At 50.5% G+C, this 15377-nt stretch overlaps 8 protein-coding genes across 8 annotated transcripts, besides 2 other annotated features; 5 read left to right on the top strand and 3 right to left on the bottom strand.

Moving 5' to 3' along the window:
* Positions 1-933: 933 nt before the first annotated feature.
* Positions 934-963: a microsatellite.
* A 15-nt stretch (positions 964-978) lies between these two features.
* Positions 979-2341, top strand: ACLA_001730 (structure-specific endonuclease subunit SLX1; the record flags this gene model as incomplete). The annotated part of the gene is made up of 2 exons (XM_001276187.1): positions 979-1226; positions 1285-2341. The coding sequence occupies 2 exons, from the start codon at positions 979-981 to the stop codon at positions 2339-2341; spliced, it is 1305 nt and encodes a 434-aa protein (XP_001276188.1).
* Positions 2342-2389: 48 nt separating this feature from the next.
* Positions 2390-3111, bottom strand: ACLA_001720 (bifunctional thymidylate/uridylate kinase; the record flags this gene model as incomplete). Its single annotated transcript, XM_001276186.1, has 2 exons — positions 2390-2919; positions 2976-3111. The coding sequence occupies 2 exons, from the start codon at positions 3109-3111 to the stop codon at positions 2390-2392; spliced, it is 666 nt and encodes a 221-aa protein (XP_001276187.1).
* Positions 3112-3366: 255 nt separating this feature from the next.
* Positions 3367-5009, top strand: ACLA_001710 (tRNA-ribosyltransferase family protein; the record flags this gene model as incomplete). The annotated part of the gene is made up of 3 exons (XM_001276185.1): positions 3367-3611; positions 3705-4751; positions 4829-5009. 3 exons carry the CDS (start codon positions 3367-3369, stop codon positions 5007-5009), a joined length of 1473 nt encoding a protein of 490 aa, XP_001276186.1.
* Positions 5010-5437: 428 nt separating this feature from the next.
* On the bottom strand, positions 5438-7585 carry ACLA_001700 (methylenetetrahydrofolate reductase (NAD(P)H) MET12; the record flags this gene model as incomplete). The annotated part of the gene is made up of 2 exons (XM_001276184.1): positions 5438-7423; positions 7499-7585. 2 exons carry the CDS (start codon positions 7583-7585, stop codon positions 5438-5440), a joined length of 2073 nt encoding a protein of 690 aa, XP_001276185.1.
* A 557-nt stretch (positions 7586-8142) lies between these two features.
* ACLA_001690 (uncharacterized protein) lies at positions 8143-8790 on the top strand (the record flags this gene model as incomplete). Its single annotated transcript, XM_001276183.1, has 1 exon — positions 8143-8790. One exon carries the CDS (start codon positions 8143-8145, stop codon positions 8788-8790), a length of 648 nt encoding a protein of 215 aa, XP_001276184.1.
* Positions 8791-8994: 204 nt separating this feature from the next.
* Positions 8995-9895, bottom strand: ACLA_001680 (nucleoside-diphosphate kinase; the record flags this gene model as incomplete). Its single annotated transcript, XM_001276182.1, has 7 exons — positions 8995-9129; positions 9183-9247; positions 9313-9378; positions 9450-9553; positions 9604-9647; positions 9731-9761; positions 9879-9895. The coding sequence occupies 7 exons, from the start codon at positions 9893-9895 to the stop codon at positions 8995-8997; spliced, it is 462 nt and encodes a 153-aa protein (XP_001276183.1).
* Positions 9896-10353: 458 nt separating this feature from the next.
* ACLA_001670 (glucan 1,3-alpha-glucosidase ROT2) lies at positions 10354-13355 on the top strand (the record flags this gene model as incomplete). Its single annotated transcript, XM_001276181.1, has 3 exons — positions 10354-10438; positions 10499-11234; positions 11291-13355. 3 exons carry the CDS (start codon positions 10354-10356, stop codon positions 13353-13355), a joined length of 2886 nt encoding a protein of 961 aa, XP_001276182.1.
* A 70-nt stretch (positions 13356-13425) lies between these two features.
* Positions 13426-13445: a microsatellite.
* Positions 13446-13981: 536 nt separating this feature from the next.
* Positions 13982-14991, top strand: ACLA_001660 (PQ-loop repeat-containing protein; the record flags this gene model as incomplete). Its single annotated transcript, XM_001276180.1, has 4 exons — positions 13982-13997; positions 14180-14228; positions 14291-14503; positions 14571-14991. The coding sequence occupies 4 exons, from the start codon at positions 13982-13984 to the stop codon at positions 14989-14991; spliced, it is 699 nt and encodes a 232-aa protein (XP_001276181.1).
* Positions 14992-15377: the final 386 nt, after the last annotated feature.

Genomic DNA, 15377 nt, shown 5'->3' with positions numbered 1-15377 from the left:
GGTCTACGGAGAACCCTTGATAGAAAAGGCAGACAGTCCTTAAATCTATTGATTGACCAGCCTGGTTGATTTCGATTTATCCTTATAGAATACTTCTTCTTACAATCATATATCATCCATAATGTCTTTTGAGCGATACCTCCAGGAGGTTAAGTATTGTAGTCAGTAGTTGGGTATAGGTAAGGTATGAAGGTACCCGAGCAGTTGTAATGCTACTTCAACAATCAGAGTGTACCTTGCCTCATGTAGCAGCGACTTGAGACGTAGCCGTGGTCTACATTGCAGCACAATCATCATTCCTAGATTTCCTTCTCGATGATAACCTAATATCCACTACCTACCGCGGACAATGGCTTGTTTCTTTGGAAAACATCTACAATCGTCATCTTTATTGTTTCTTTTCACCCATATTGTAGAAGGAGTTTGGCGGGTGGTATAGATACTCTGTGTGGTACACAAGGGGAACAGACAGATATCCCACCACCACTGTGGTAGTTGACGAAATTGCGCATCTGCAAATAATTCTGGTGCTGATACGCCGGATTGACATATTTTTTAACCCGAGTTGATAATGAATTACTCATTTCATAATTCGGAAATCTGTACGGAGTATATCTGACGGATGTTGAATTTGATTGCATGATGTTGGTGCCTGAGGCCATAAGTGGACTTACCTAAGGATAAGCTTCAACCTTATCTAATCTACTTGCATCGCTTCTTCTGAGTTCTGACCGTCATGTGACTTTCTTTGTTATTGTTCATACTACGCAGTACTATCAACAACGCTAAAAATACCATTTACGCTGTATGCATACTCACTATATTAATGAAATCAATATTTAGTCATCAGCTGTGGCTGCACTGCTTACAGCTCCATACAGTGGTCATTCCAATCTGAGAAACCCTTGATCTTCGATCCAAGACATCTGCTTCAAACAAAAAAAAAAAAAAAAAAAAACAAAAGGCTTGGACGATGCCATGGAGAACATACAACTAGAACATTCGAAACCAATACCGGCCTTCTATTGCTGTTATCTACTTCGCTCGACTGTGAGACATGCCTCTCTTTATATCGGGTCAACGCCAAACCCTGCAAGACGGCTCACGCAGCACAATGGCGTGGTCAAGGGAGGCGCTCGTCGAACTGCAGCCGAAAAGCTGAGACCGTGGGAGATGGTTATGATAGTTGAGGGGTTCATGAGCCGCCTTGGAGCTCTGCAATTCGAGTATGTATTATCCAGTTCTACATTGCTTCCAAGAAGCATCTAAGTAACATGTCTCGAGATGGGCTTGGCAAAATCCAGGTTATTCTCGCCACCTGCGTTCAGAGGAAGAAGGCTTGGAAGCTCCAGGTACTACAAGTACAACAAAGCCAAAGACTACTAGAAGGGCAAAATCTCAAACTCCACAGCCTCTTGAATTTGAACGTGATCCTTCCGTTTCGAAGAGCCTAGGGACACCGAAAAGGAAGAATCAACGCCGCCGTCGTCCCCAACGATCTTTGACTACTCATTTCGCTGATCTGCATCGTTTACTACAATCGCCGTACTTCTCAAACTGGCCCTTGAGAATACGATTCTTTTCAGCCGATGTCTACCAGTCATGGAAGGCTTGGTATGATCGAGTGGATATCTTTCTTCCAGGGCATGTCAACATCCTCTTAGACGGCAGTTGTCCAGAGAACTCGGCACAGTGTAGTGCGGTTGGAGCCAGGTTTGGTAGTGTTGAACAAGCCAAGGTCAACTATGATATAATCCAGGACTATCTGGAAAAAGCCATGTTCCTTCTAGACGACCCGAAAGATTTATCATGCCGAGTATGTCAAACTCAAATTGCCCCAAAAGAACAATTGGCCGTGGTTTGTCCACAAGCGGGTTGCCATTGCACCTGTCATTTACTCTGTCTATCAAAGAAATTCCTAGACGCCATGCCGGAACCGGATTGTCTCATTCCGAGACATGGTGCTTGTCCTGCATGTAAGGCCACCGTTCAATGGTCGTTGATGATGCAGGAGCTGAGCTTCCGAAGCCGCGGAGAACAAGAAGCATTGGCGATCTTGAAAAGGAAGAGAAGACTCGATCGGAGACAGCAAGTAATCTCCAAAGCAAAATGTGCTGGCAAAGGTGTTGACTCGTCAGATGTGAGGCCGACATCTGTCGACTTGGACCGTTCCAACAATAATGCTTCAGATGACCTTCTTTTGGATGACGACTGGTTCGATGAGTTCGCGTCAGAATCGGACTCCGATACTGGTCATCGATCAAAGGCCCTCTCAAAAGCTGCACCGAATCTTGAAACTGTTGTGGAGGACAGTGAAGGCGACGATTTGGAGTTCTTGTGAGAGTATCGGTCTCCTCGCATACCATCGCCACGATGTACATGATTGGACCTAGTTTGCAATTGGGCCCAGTCTCTTCAGAGGTGCAGTGGCGTCAATTGTCTCTAGACAGGCCGTTACTGTCTGCAGAATATCCTGCGACACCGCATCAAGTGTTCGTCCAGCGTCGACCATGTGGATATAATCACCAAGCTGCAATTTAAAGAGCGTTTGGAATAGCTCGCGCACGCGGCTCTGCATCTTTTCATTCTCATACCGCTCGATACCGAACCCACCGCGCTTTGCCGCCTCTTCAGGAGAAATACGAAGAAATAAGCATATATCAGGCTGCGGCAAGCCGATTTCTGGTTGCCATGCCCACTCAAGGGACAGATTTTGGTTGCCCTTTGCAGCCGAGTAAACAGCGCCGGAATAAGAATACCGGTCAACTATGACGGTGACGCCATTGGCTATATCATTCTCAATGGTTCTCGCGATCTCCCAGCGATTTGCCGAAAACAAAAGGTGGATGGAATGATCGTCAAGATGCGACTGGCCTTGTAAATAGCCATTTATCAACTGGCCGATTGGGGTAGTACGATCTGGATGGAGGTTAGAAAAGCATCATATATCCTTATACACGGACATGACTAGATACCTGGGAAACGAATATACTTCACGGAGTACCCTGATGCTTGTAGTGAGTCGCGAAGGCGTTCACACTGACTGGATTTGCCAGCTCGATCCAGCCCTTCCACTACAATAAGGGCTCCGCGCTTTTGCATATTTCCCATTTGGCGTCTTGTCCAGTGATTGAGCAGATAAATCCACAACGCCACAACTGTTGTCGTCGAGTCAAGTAATGACCGAACATGCGATGGTTGATGGCGCGCTAAAGGAAACGCGGCGGAGAACAAAAGAAATGCCGACTTTATTTGTCGGCGGATTTTAAGCCACTGATCGTCGTTTATCTCCAGACGCATTTCTTTCCCCCCACCAGATCGCCAGCTCCCAAGATCAACCAATATCACGGGTCCTGTCAAACCGCCATGAGCTGCTCTGAAATGCCATCGCAGTCTACGGATGAGATGGTCCATTTTACTCTGTTGAGTCCTGCAGCTGCCCCCATCCTGGCCCCGCGCCTGGGAAAATTGGCCATCGCGGGCAGAAAAGCCATCTCCACGCCCAACTACATTCCGCTCACGTCGCGAGGATCCGTCCCTCATGTCGCGCATGATGTGATGCGCGAGCAGACTGCCATTGGCAGCCTCTTCATTGGTCTAGAGGATTGTAGGTCTAATCCCACATGATCTATGCATTGTGCTTGTAGCATCGCAGCACACAGAAAACCAAGCGCTGACAGTGTGCGATGCCCACCGGGGCTCAGATCAGTCATAGAAAAGCAAGGACAGCCAGGACCACACCGAAAGGGCGCCCCTCCGATATACAATGTTCCCACCGCGCCGAACGAGTCGGCGCTGCGAAAGTTCATCAGTCTCCCTGAGGATTTTGTGCTCATCCTCGGCCCTCGAAGAATCCCGTCGATCGTGTGTCCCTCGACGAACACCCCCAACTCGATTTCCGTCTTGACGTCTGTTGGGTTCCGGCAACTAGAAGCCGGCCAGTATGTGGAGGCGGTACAGAAATTACGACCAGATATCGTGGTGGGATTGGCCGATCTGGCTCAGGGACAGGCTCCCGGCTTGAAGAGGCGGGTGAAGATGGCCGATAGAACCCATGCATTCACGTCGCATGCGACAGGAAGTCTCTACGGGGGCACAATCACAGAGGAGGCCCGGTTGAAAGCGGCTTATTTCGCACCCGTGTTGCCGCTGGAGAACACCCAACAGTCTCTGTATCTGTCTGATCTGGAGCAGGAGCTACGTCCCTACATCTCAGGCCTCGCATTGTACGAGTCGGCATCCCTGTCGATTCTCCCGGAGAACTTGGGCAATCTTCCCCGTCTTCTTTTCAGCGGCCCAGTCACACCACACGACATCCTGCGTGAAGTGTCTCTGGGAGGGGATCTCTTCACTGTTCCCTTCGTTGGGATTGCTTCGGATGCCGGAATCGCACTGGATTTCACTTTCCCGTCCGCTTCTCCCACGGCGGCGTCCGACGTGAACCCGAGAGAACTCCAACCATTGGCATTCGACCTATGGTCCTCCTCGCATAAGACAGACACAAGTCCCCTGAAGGCGGCCTGCGACTGCTATACATGCACACACCATCATCGCGCATACATCCACCACCTCCTGTCCGCAAAGGAAATGCTCGCGTGGACCCTACTCCAGATCCACAACCACCATACTATGGATACCTTCTTCGCCGCCATCAGAGAGAGCATCCAGCGTGGCACCTTCGAGGCCGACATCGAGACATTCACCCGAACCTATGCGCCGGAGTTCCCTGAAAGAACCGGCGAGGGCCCAAGGTTCGTGCTAATCTTCCATCCTCAAGAAAACTGCCAATTCCCAAATAGAAATAAGAACTAACACCTTGTTTCTGCAGACTTCGTGGCCACCAGCTCCCCGCGGCTGGACCCAACCAACCCCGACGCTTCCCGCGCGTGTATGGTCGCCTCGACGACGCCGCAGAGAAGTTCGCCGAGTCGCAATCGTCCGTCGCCACGCCTGACACGGGTGCGGATGGACTTGAGGCCCACGGCTTTGCCCAGAAGGATCTACCTTAGCAGTTCCAGATCGTTTGGTGCGGCTCAGGAGAACCGAGGAAGTGATCTGGTAGGACCTTAGAAAAGAAGACTTGGGTTGAGTAGCATAGCACAGGCTTCTGGCGCCGCGGAGTTTTGTTGCTCTTTGCGATTATTTTATAGTTCTACTAATCGCCTACATGCTAATTTCTATATATCTTGTTTGGTAGAACTCACCTTCGGCGGCAGCGCTCTAAACATGTCTTCCTAGATTCGGAGTGTTTGGTAGCAATCCTGTGCATTCCTTCTATATCATTCAATGTTCATTTCAGACATAAGTACAATAAATTAAACCGGGTAGCTCCAAAAAAAGCCGATGACACATGGATACCTTTTCACATAATTCAGAAAGAGAAGGATTCGATTATTTTTGGATTGTTCATTTCATGCTGCCATGACATCCTGGATGATCACTGGCTGTTGATCAGGACGTTCCACATCCACTTGGTCTCGTGCTGTTCTTCGTCTGACCCGGTCTCGGTACCAGCTCCAAAGTCCTGGCCGACAACACACACCAGCCACACGTCGTTCTTGGTTTCGTCAATGAAGCGCTCAGTCGCAGATCCACGGGGGTAGATGCGGCGCCATTCCTCCCAGATACGGTACGCCTCTTCACCCCACGCCCTGAAACTCACTTCTTCAATGATGGTGGGAGTGACGATCTCCTTGCCGCGGAAGACTCCCCAGGTAACTGCATTGACATTGTCGGGGTTCGGCTCGAGAGCGTCTGAGTCGGCTGTTTCGGCAGGTAGGGAGGACTGGAACTCGCCCTTGGCATTCGTTGCGAACCAGGCGAGCTTCTCGTGACCGTGATTTGCGAAGAGTGGCTTGAGTACTGTCTCAAAGTCTTTGCTCGGGCAAAAGAATTCAACGAATGGCTTTTGGAAGACAAATCCCTCGCCTGGAGGACCCCATCCAAAGGTAGAATTGTCGCTACGCACGCCGTTGACGGCGGGCTGGGAGGCCAATGTCCACCAGCCCTTGCCGTCGATGAGCTTCAACAATTCAGGCCGAATGACCTCTGTTTCAGCATTCAGGCCACTGGTATTCTCCTCAGCACCTCCTTCGGACCATGGAACGATGTAGAGCTCCCCAGAGACATGGCGGCGGAACAGGGTGCTGATGTCATCTCGTGATACAGGATAGCCCCAAACGCGCCGAGCGACCGTGGGTGAGACGTGGAGTGAGGGGCCATATCCATCGATTTCACCGAATGCAGGTGACCGGGCGTCACCCCACCGACCGTTAGGGAAGTCATCCCATGTTGCTTCTCTGCCAAGTGCGCCGAGGCCCTCCGAGATCTGCAGGGTTGTGTTGCGATCAGGGGCCATTGCAGGCATTCCGGCGCTGTTGGCAAGTGCCTCATGTGTAGTCGAAGCTCTTGATGATCCATCTGAGGGCTTTTGTAACTTATCGACAATGACACGATTATGCGCCTGTGAGTGTACGGACGAAGCTCTGCGCCGAGTGAGAGCGCGCAACTGAGCACCACTGGGAACGGTGGCATAGTCATCTTCATCCACTGCAGCGGAATTTTCCGCATCATCTGGTATCAAACCACAGCGTTCAATGATAAATGACACAGTCTTTTCGAGGTTGAGAGTGTAGAAATGGAAACCTCTGAAACCAGGATTAGGGATCTTCCGGATACCATCCACAAGATTGGTGATGACATCCACGCCAATACGCTTCACTGCATCATCATCATGTCTCACTGCTTCTAATTTCGACAAAATATGGGGAGGGACCTGGACATGGCTGAGCTTCGTTACTCTCGTCAGGATCTTGTAGCTGTGAATCGGCATCAAGCCAGGAATAATCGGAATCGTCTTGAAAGCACCAGACTCATGGTTCCGTAGCATGTTCTCGAACTTCGTGTAGGCTTCGACGTCATACGTCAACTGGGTCATGATGAAATCCGCGCCCGCCTGGGTCTTCTCAACTAGATATGGTATATCCCTGACCGGATCCTGTACATCTTGGAAGGAATCGACCGGGTGACCCTCGGGGTATGCGGCAACACCCAGACAGAAATAGTCACCGTACTTCTTGCGAATGTATCGTACCAGGTCGACCGCGAACGTGAAATCCTTGTTGCTGTCATCTTCTCCGTGCATATTGTATTCTTCGCTGCGTGGCGGGTCACCACGGAGCGCGAGGATGTTTCGAATCCCCAGAACCTTCGCCTCCTCCAGAGCCTCATCAATCAAAGCCCGGCTCATGTTGGTGCACGTCAAATGTAAGCACGTCGTCAACTGCAACTGGCGCTGGCAGATCTCGGCCAGCTCCAGCGACCTTGCTGCGGTGCTTCCTCCAGCTCCCCAGGTGACGGTAACGAACAACGGTCGCAGCGCCTGTTCCATACGCTCTAGTCGAGCTTGGAGATTGGCAAAACCCTAGAAAATTCGACGCCTTGATTAGCAACTGAGGTCGCCGTCATAGTGAGTCCTTGGGTGCGGGGGTTACCCCACCATCTTCGTCTTGGGAGGGAAAAACTCGAGCGAAAAGTAATTCGCATCAGGCGGCAAAGCCGCGATCTTGTCTGTGATCTTCTCCATCTTGACACCGAGGTCTTCTCTGTCGTGAGAAACACAGTGGGAAAAATGGGGGTTAATGGAGAAGAATGTGAGCGAGCGCAATGCGGGAAAGAAAGTCTTGGTCCGGACTTTGAGGTTTCCTCCGATCAACGGATAAGGAAGCATGGACAGTTGCCGACCATGCTCAGCCAGATAGACACAATATTCGTCTAGGACACATCAGTACAATGATTTACACTAGCTTAGACACTTGGCAATCACCAGGTAGAATTAATCTGCCTCATTCTCATACAGCGAGGAGAGTCAATCTGCCTCAAGCCCTGGTGGGAGTGCAAACATAGCAAACAATAACATCTCCAACATCATTAAGGCGAAGAAATCGCGATATTCGAACAGCCACACCAGAGACATCGATTGCCCTGCCATCGTGAACTGTGCTAGTTATTCGGCTGAGAACAATAATGTCAAGCTCCATGTTGAAGTCCAACCGCTGATGCTTCATCACCTGATCTCTGAGAAGTGAATCACAACCTAACACCAACCTTGGTCTACTACGACTAAAAGGACAACCTGGGACCATGGAGAAACGACAGCTGCCAGCGTTCATTCGGCTCTTTCGCCCAGCTTCCCGCTTCAATACTTGCACGAAGCGCGGTCTGTCGACACCTCCTACATCTGTCTCCAGAAACTCCCGTTTCCGTCTTCGCCGTCTTCGCCGTCTCAACAGCCGTCTCCCAATGATTCTACGGTCATATACCACTCCGTTACTTGGAGCCCCCGGCAGACATATCACATCTTTCTTGATTCTCCACGAACTGACAGCCATTGTTCCGCTTTTCGGTCTCGTCGCCGCTTTCCATTACGGCAATTGGTTGCCAGACTTTACCTCCAATAGCGCATTTGAGGAAGGAGTACAACGATTTGGTCGGTGGCTGCGAAAGAAAGGTTGGATCAATGATGGTGATGCGGACAATGCTGGTATCGTGACAGCAGATAGGCCTGTCGCCGGGAATATCCCTGCTGCTGAGACGACCGTGCCATCTCGAGTAGGATCCGGGGAGAAAAAAGGGGTCCGTCTGGTACTGGAATTCGCGACAGCCTATGCCATCACAAAAGCTCTACTGCCCGTTCGAATAGCCGCCAGTGTATGGGCAACGCCGTGGTTTGCTAGGGTTATCATCTCCCCGATAGCTAAAGGCGCCAAGGCATTATTAAGGAATAAGTAGCGGTATAGGCTTCCTCGATCTCTTGAAAGATCACCAGGTTTACTCGGAGGTATCACTAGACGATTACCAGTGCCAGTGTTGGTAAGAGCATATGTATATTTTTATTCCTCGTATCGTCTTTTCTGTTATATTTCATATACTGCTTCCTACATCCTCAGCTGTAAAAGAGTGCAGTTCACCAGAAGATAGTTCGGACGAAGTTATTTAAGCCTTCTCGTAGATCCAGTCGAAGGCGGCGCTCTTCCAGGAGATGAGCTCCTCAGGCTTGAACCAGAGGGCAATCTCCTTCTTGGCGTTCTCAACGCTGTCGGAGCCGTGGCAGACGTTGCGGCCGACGTCCTAATGTAATGTGAGCGAGTGATACTTATAAGCAAGGTTGAATGGGTTCTTACAATGGCATAGTCACCACGGATGGTGCCGGGAGCGGAGGCAAGAGGGTTGGTGGCACCGAGGATGGCTGTTTTTCCGCAATTAGTACAAGGCGATGAAAGATTTGAGATTCTAAAATTGGTGGAAACTTACTACGGCCAGTCTTGACGGCATCACGGCCCTCCCAGACCATGGCGCAGATGGGGCCGCTGAGCATGTCTAGATGCATTTGTTAGCGTACTTCTACCAATTGAAAGCCATGGACATGGACTTTGACAAGGGAGGCCTACAGGAAACAAGGCCAGCGAAGAAGGGCTTGTCAGAAAGATCCTGGTAGTGCTGCTCAAGCTGGGACTTGGGGGGAGAGACCAGCTTCATGGCAACGAGCTTGAAGCTGCAACAAATTAGCTTGACAGCATGCAATTGAGTCTGGAATATACGAACCCACGGTTCTCGAAGCGAGAGATGATGGGGCCGACGAGTCCGCGCTAGAAGATCACATTGTCAGACACAAGCTCCATCGACATTGATCTGTCCATTGGACATTGATATAGCGGCATATAGCTCATACCTGGACACCATCGGGCTTGATGGCAATGAAGCTGTGATCTGTTAGCTTCACACGAAGCGACAAGGGCCCAGCACCATAGCATAAGAGGGGATTTCCGTAGAGAGAGACCACAGAATAGAGATGGGAAATAGGATATGTAGGGACTTACGTCTGCTCGTTAGACATTTTGAGGGATTGGTTCAGGGAGATGAAGATAACAAGAGAAGATTGAGGTTGGCTAGCAGCTAAGAGAAAAGGAAAAAGAGGTCGACTTCGGGTGAGTTGGCGAAATTATAAGGGGAGGACCGCAAAAGGCCGCCGAGTGGGGCAGGAGGGGCACTCGTGGATTGCTTGATGCCTGAGGGCCTGAGGGCCTTAGGTGTCAACAACTCCTCCCCAATTCCTCTTGGCCTAGTTCTGATCTAACCCAAATTGGCTGTTAGCTTACCCCGAATGCCCCCATCTGCCACTCTGGCCAGCCTGGAATCATCGAACTACTTCTTGGAGTCCCTACGATTGATCTTATCTGCATGACAGTTGGTGTTGGCCTTTAGCTCCTATAGATGCAGGTCAGCACGGCTATATTGGACATCGACTATACATTCGGAGGTTGAGTGTCTCTGATTGCGCTTCTCAACTCAACCATGGCCAGGAGCAGGCCCTCGTCCGCTAAGTGGACGCTATTGCTCTCACTGGCTATCCTTCTTGGATGCCTTGTCGTACCTGGAGGTAAGCTAGGTGAAACTGAGGACTATTTAGCCTTTCCTGGTGTCTGACCGTCTGTTCTAGTTACTGTGAAGCATGAGAATTTCAAGAAATGTTCTCAATCAGGTTTCTGTACTCGGAACAGAGCATATGCCGATGACGTCTCCGCCCAAGGCTCGTCTTGGAGCTCACCATATGACCTCGATCCTTCTTCAATCCAATTCAAAGATGGCCAATTGCAAGGTACGATTCTCAAGTCGATATCCGCCGAGGAGAAAGTCAAGTTGCCGCTTGCGATCTCCTTCCTTGAGTCTGGGGCCGCCCGAATTGTTGTTGATGAGGAGAAACGATTGAAGGGCGAGATTCAAGTCCGTCACAACAGTCAGGCGCGCAAGGAAAGATATAATGAAGCAGAAAAATGGGCGCTGGTCGGTGGCCTGGAATCAAGCACCACCGCAGTGGTAGATCCCGATGTCGAAGCTGGCTTCACCAAGGTTTTGTACGGCCCAGACAACAAATATCAGGCAATCATTCGCCATTCTCCTTTCAGCGTGGACTTCCAGCGCGACGGTCAGACCCACGTTCAACTGAACCACAAAGGTTTCCTGAACATGGAACATTGGCGGCCGAAGGTCGAAGCTGAAGAAGGTGTTGAGACCAAGGTGGACGAAAGTACCTGGTGGGAGGAAACCTTTGGTGGAAACACCGATTCGAAACCCAGAGGCCCAGAAAGCGTCGGCTTGGATATCACTTTCCCTGACTACAACTTTGTGTTCGGTATTCCAGAGCATGCGGACTCTATGTCTCTGAAGGAAACACGGTAAGTTCATATTGTCTCAGCTATGAGTTAGAATCCCAGCTAACGTGGACTTGAAGGGGCGGTGATGGAAACCATGAGGATCCTTATCGCATGTACAATTCCGACGTCTTCGAATACGAGCTGAACAGCCCCATGACACTGTATGGCGCCATCCCGTTCATGCAGGCGCACCGCAAGGATTCCACGGTGGGAGTCTTTTGGCTCAATGCTGCGGAGACATGGGTGGATATTGTCAAATCCAAATCATCATCTAACCCCCTTTCTCTTGGTGTCAGGTCCAAGGTAGACACACAGACTCATTGGTTCTCTGAGTCGGGACGTATTGACCTGTTCGTTTTCCTGGGTCCAACTCCACAAGAAATCAGCAAGACCTATGGTGAACTTACCGGCTACACGCAACTGCCCCAACAGTTTGCAATTGCATATCATCAGTGTCGGTGGAATTACGTTACCGATGAAGATGTCAAGGAGGTGGATCGCAAGTTTGACAAGTATCAAATTCCGTATGACGTGATTTGGCTCGACATTGAGTATACGGATGACAGGCAGTATTTCACTTGGGATACTCTTACCTTCCCCGATCCTAAGGGCATGGAAGAGCAGCTGGATGATTCCGAGCGCAAGCTCGTGGTGATCATTGACCCACACATCAAGAATAAGGAGAAATACCCCATCTCCGATGAGTTGAGGAACAAAGGTCTGGCGACCAAGAACAAGGATGGCGAGATTTACGAAGGCTGGTGTTGGCCCGGCTCGTCACACTGGATCGACTGCTTCAATCCTGAAGCGATCAAATGGTGGACTGGCCTGTTCAAATACGATAAGTTCAAGGGCACGCTTGCAAACGTCTTTATCTGGAACGATATGAATGAGCCGTCCGTTTTCAATGGACCGGAGACGACTATGCCCAAGGACAACCTGCACCATGGCAACTGGGAGCATCGTGACGTCCATAACCTCAACGGTCTGACGTTGGTGAATGCGACTTACAATGCTCTGTTGGAGCGGAAGAAGGGCGAGGTTCGTCGTCCTTTTGTCCTGACCCGGTCTTTCTTCTCTGGTGCTCAACGGACCTCTGCCATGTGGACTGGAGACAACCAAGCTACCTGGGAACACCTGGGCGCATCCCTTCCTATGGTGCTAAACAACGGCATTGCCGGGTATCCTTTTGCAGGAGCCGACGTTGGCGGATTTTTTAATAATCCAAGCAAAGAGCTTTTAACCCGGTGGTACCAAGCTGGTATCTGGTATCCGTTCTTCCGTGCACATGCGCACATTGACACCCGCAGACGAGAGCCTTACTTGATCGCTGAACCATACCGGTCTATCATCTCCCAGGCTATTCGTCTGAGGTATCAGCTCCTCCCCGCATGGTACACTGCATTCCACGAAGCTTCGGTCAACGGAATGCCTATTGTCCGACCACAGTACTATGTCCATCCAGCGGATGAGCAGGGATTTGCCATTGATGACCAGTTGTATCTCGGATCTACTGGTTTGCTGACGAAGCCTGCGGTTGCGGAGGGCACCACTAGTGTCGACATTTATATCGCCGACGATGAGAAGTACTACGACTACTATGATTTCACGATTTACCAGGGAGCTGGTAAGAGACATACAGTGCCAGCACCTATCGAAAAGGTGCCTTTGTTGATGCAAGGTGGTCATATCATTCCTCGCAAGGACCGGGCACGCCGCAGCAGCGGCCTGATGAAGTGGGATCCGTATACGCTCGTGATTGTCCTGGATAAGAACGGAGAGGCCGAGGGTAGCCTGTACGTTGATGACGGCGAGACCTTCAATTACCAGCAGGGTGGGTACATCCATCGCCGCTTCCACTTTGGAAAATCCTCTCTCTCGTCCGAGGACATCGGATCGAAGGGCCCCAAGACAGCCGACTATCTGAAGAAGATGGCAAATGTCCGTGTTGAAAAGGTAGTGGTTGTCGACGCTCCCAAGGAATGGCAAGCGAGGAGTAGTGTGACCGTCATTGAGGACGGTGCCAAGGTGGCCACTACTTCTCTGCTGGAGTATCATGCTGGGCAAGCTGGCCAGGCGGCGTATGCTGTGGTGAAGAAGCCCAACGTTGGCATTGGAAAGACTTGGAAGATCGAGTTCTAGACAGCCCTGGATCCGAGGTATATATACATGATTTGTCGTAACTAGAGGGAGTTCAATGTGTATGGTACTCTTGTTGTTGTTGTTGTTGTTTCCGGTTTTAAACCTATGAGCCAAGTACTGGACAGGTATGTAGTGTCCGATAATCTGGTTCCTGGTTGCCTGCATTTCCAGGCACCAATAGATAACACACTAGCCCGCATATAGACAAGCGCCGATACGGTAAAAACAAGCCGCATTCAGCTGAGAGCCTAAGGCAGGAAGTTATTGGCAGTGCTTGGCTTCGGTCCCCAGTCAAACCCATCCCATCAGTTATCGCCCTTTCCTATAGCTGACTAGCCTGATTGTGCTATGAGATCTTCTTGAGTTGACTGGATTCAAGCTCATTTCTGTTTCTTTTTGGCCCTCCACTCGTCTTTCGGATTGAAATCGCCTCGAGCCATTGTTTGAATTGCGACCTTTCCAGGGGATCCGCGACTTCCAATCACACATCCAATCTCGCGGCGGAAGAGCATAAACGACCATTCAGAAAACGGCCGGCATTCTTCACCTTTTTTTTTGTCCTTCCAAGTCTCCTCAAAAGTTTCAATTGATTGGGGTTATGTATCTCATATCGTTGGTCCTGCAATATGCGGCTCCGATCTTGTACGGTGCATCCCTACCATCTACCCCGGTTCTCCCCAGGCGGAAGAGCAGACAAGCAATTGGTTTTTGAAGGCATCGGAATGCTAACTGCGGGACATGTGTGCCATATAGTCTCGTTACCTCCCCCGTGACGTCCTACGCGGATCAGATCCTCAGCATACACCGGTCCAGGAATTCTACAGGCTTCTCCCTCGACATCCCCCTGATTATGCTTGTCGCATCGATCCTCAAGTAAGAGACCTCGGCATCTCTCTCTGCCCGATACACCATGATGTTAACAATCCGATCGTTAGAGTATTCTATTGGTTCGGACATTACTACTCGCTTTCGCTTCTTATACAGGCGGTGATCACGGTTGGAGTGCAAATCATCCTTCTCAAGGTTGCCCTGGATAACCGGCCGTCGCCGGGAGTGAAGAATAGCGTGGAACATGTTCCGTTCAGCAATCTTGAGGAGAAGGGGCTCGTCAGACCATACGACTTCTGGCAATGGAAGTCCGCAAAGCCGTATGTCCTCCACCTGGGCGTGATTTGCCGATCTATTATGGTACTAATGGGTTTGGGGTGCGCATAGTTACTGGATGTGTTTGGCCTACTTCATCGCGGGACTCTCCGTGGTCCAGATCCTTCTGCCGCCCATTGCTTACTCGGAATTTTACGTGAACCTGCTTGGATATGCCGGTCTCGCCGTCGAGGCCACCCTTCCTATCCCACAGATCATCGCGAACCATCGATCTCGTTCTTGCACGGGATTCCGACTGTCGGTCGTGGCGGCTTGGATTCTGGGTGACATGATGAAACTGAGCTACTTCTTCACCAGCGCAGAAGAGATTCCCTGGTCCTTCAAACTGTGTGCTCTGTTCCAGTGCGTCTGCGACCTCTACTTGGGGTTGCAGTTCTGGATGTATTCGCGGCCATCATTCCCCGCTGCGAGCACCCCTCGGCCTCAGAACGCCGGTTGGGGAACTGAGGAGAAAGACATACGGATGACCTGAGTTATGATAACGGCTGTTTGATTCGTTCATGAGAGTTTGATGCATTGTAGATACTAGAACGCGCTCTATACTTAATACGGACCTGACCTGGACACGAGGTCGACACCACAGACATGTAGACTAATGAATAGAAGAAAGAAAGCACGATTTCCGCAATACCTTCATTTCAATTACCTGTCCTTCTATGTTCGAATCTGTCAGACTCAGTCAAATCCGGCGGAATCCATCGCTGTCCCTCACGATTGCGTGATCCAAAATAATCGGCGCCAAAATTGACCCCCCACGGTTACCCCGCCATGTACCTAGAAAAAGCTTGTCCTCCCCTTTGCTAGAAGTCTCGCGGGTCAAATAAAAAGAACCCTCACTATCGCTACGACTACTCTTTG

This window comes from Aspergillus clavatus, genomic scaffold (genome assembly GCF_000002715.2).
Source record: "Aspergillus clavatus NRRL 1 1099423829750 genomic scaffold, whole genome shotgun sequence".
NCBI lineage: Eukaryota > Fungi > Ascomycota > Eurotiomycetes > Eurotiales > Aspergillaceae > Aspergillus > Aspergillus clavatus.
This window is presented reverse-complemented; position numbering and strand designations above follow the sequence as displayed.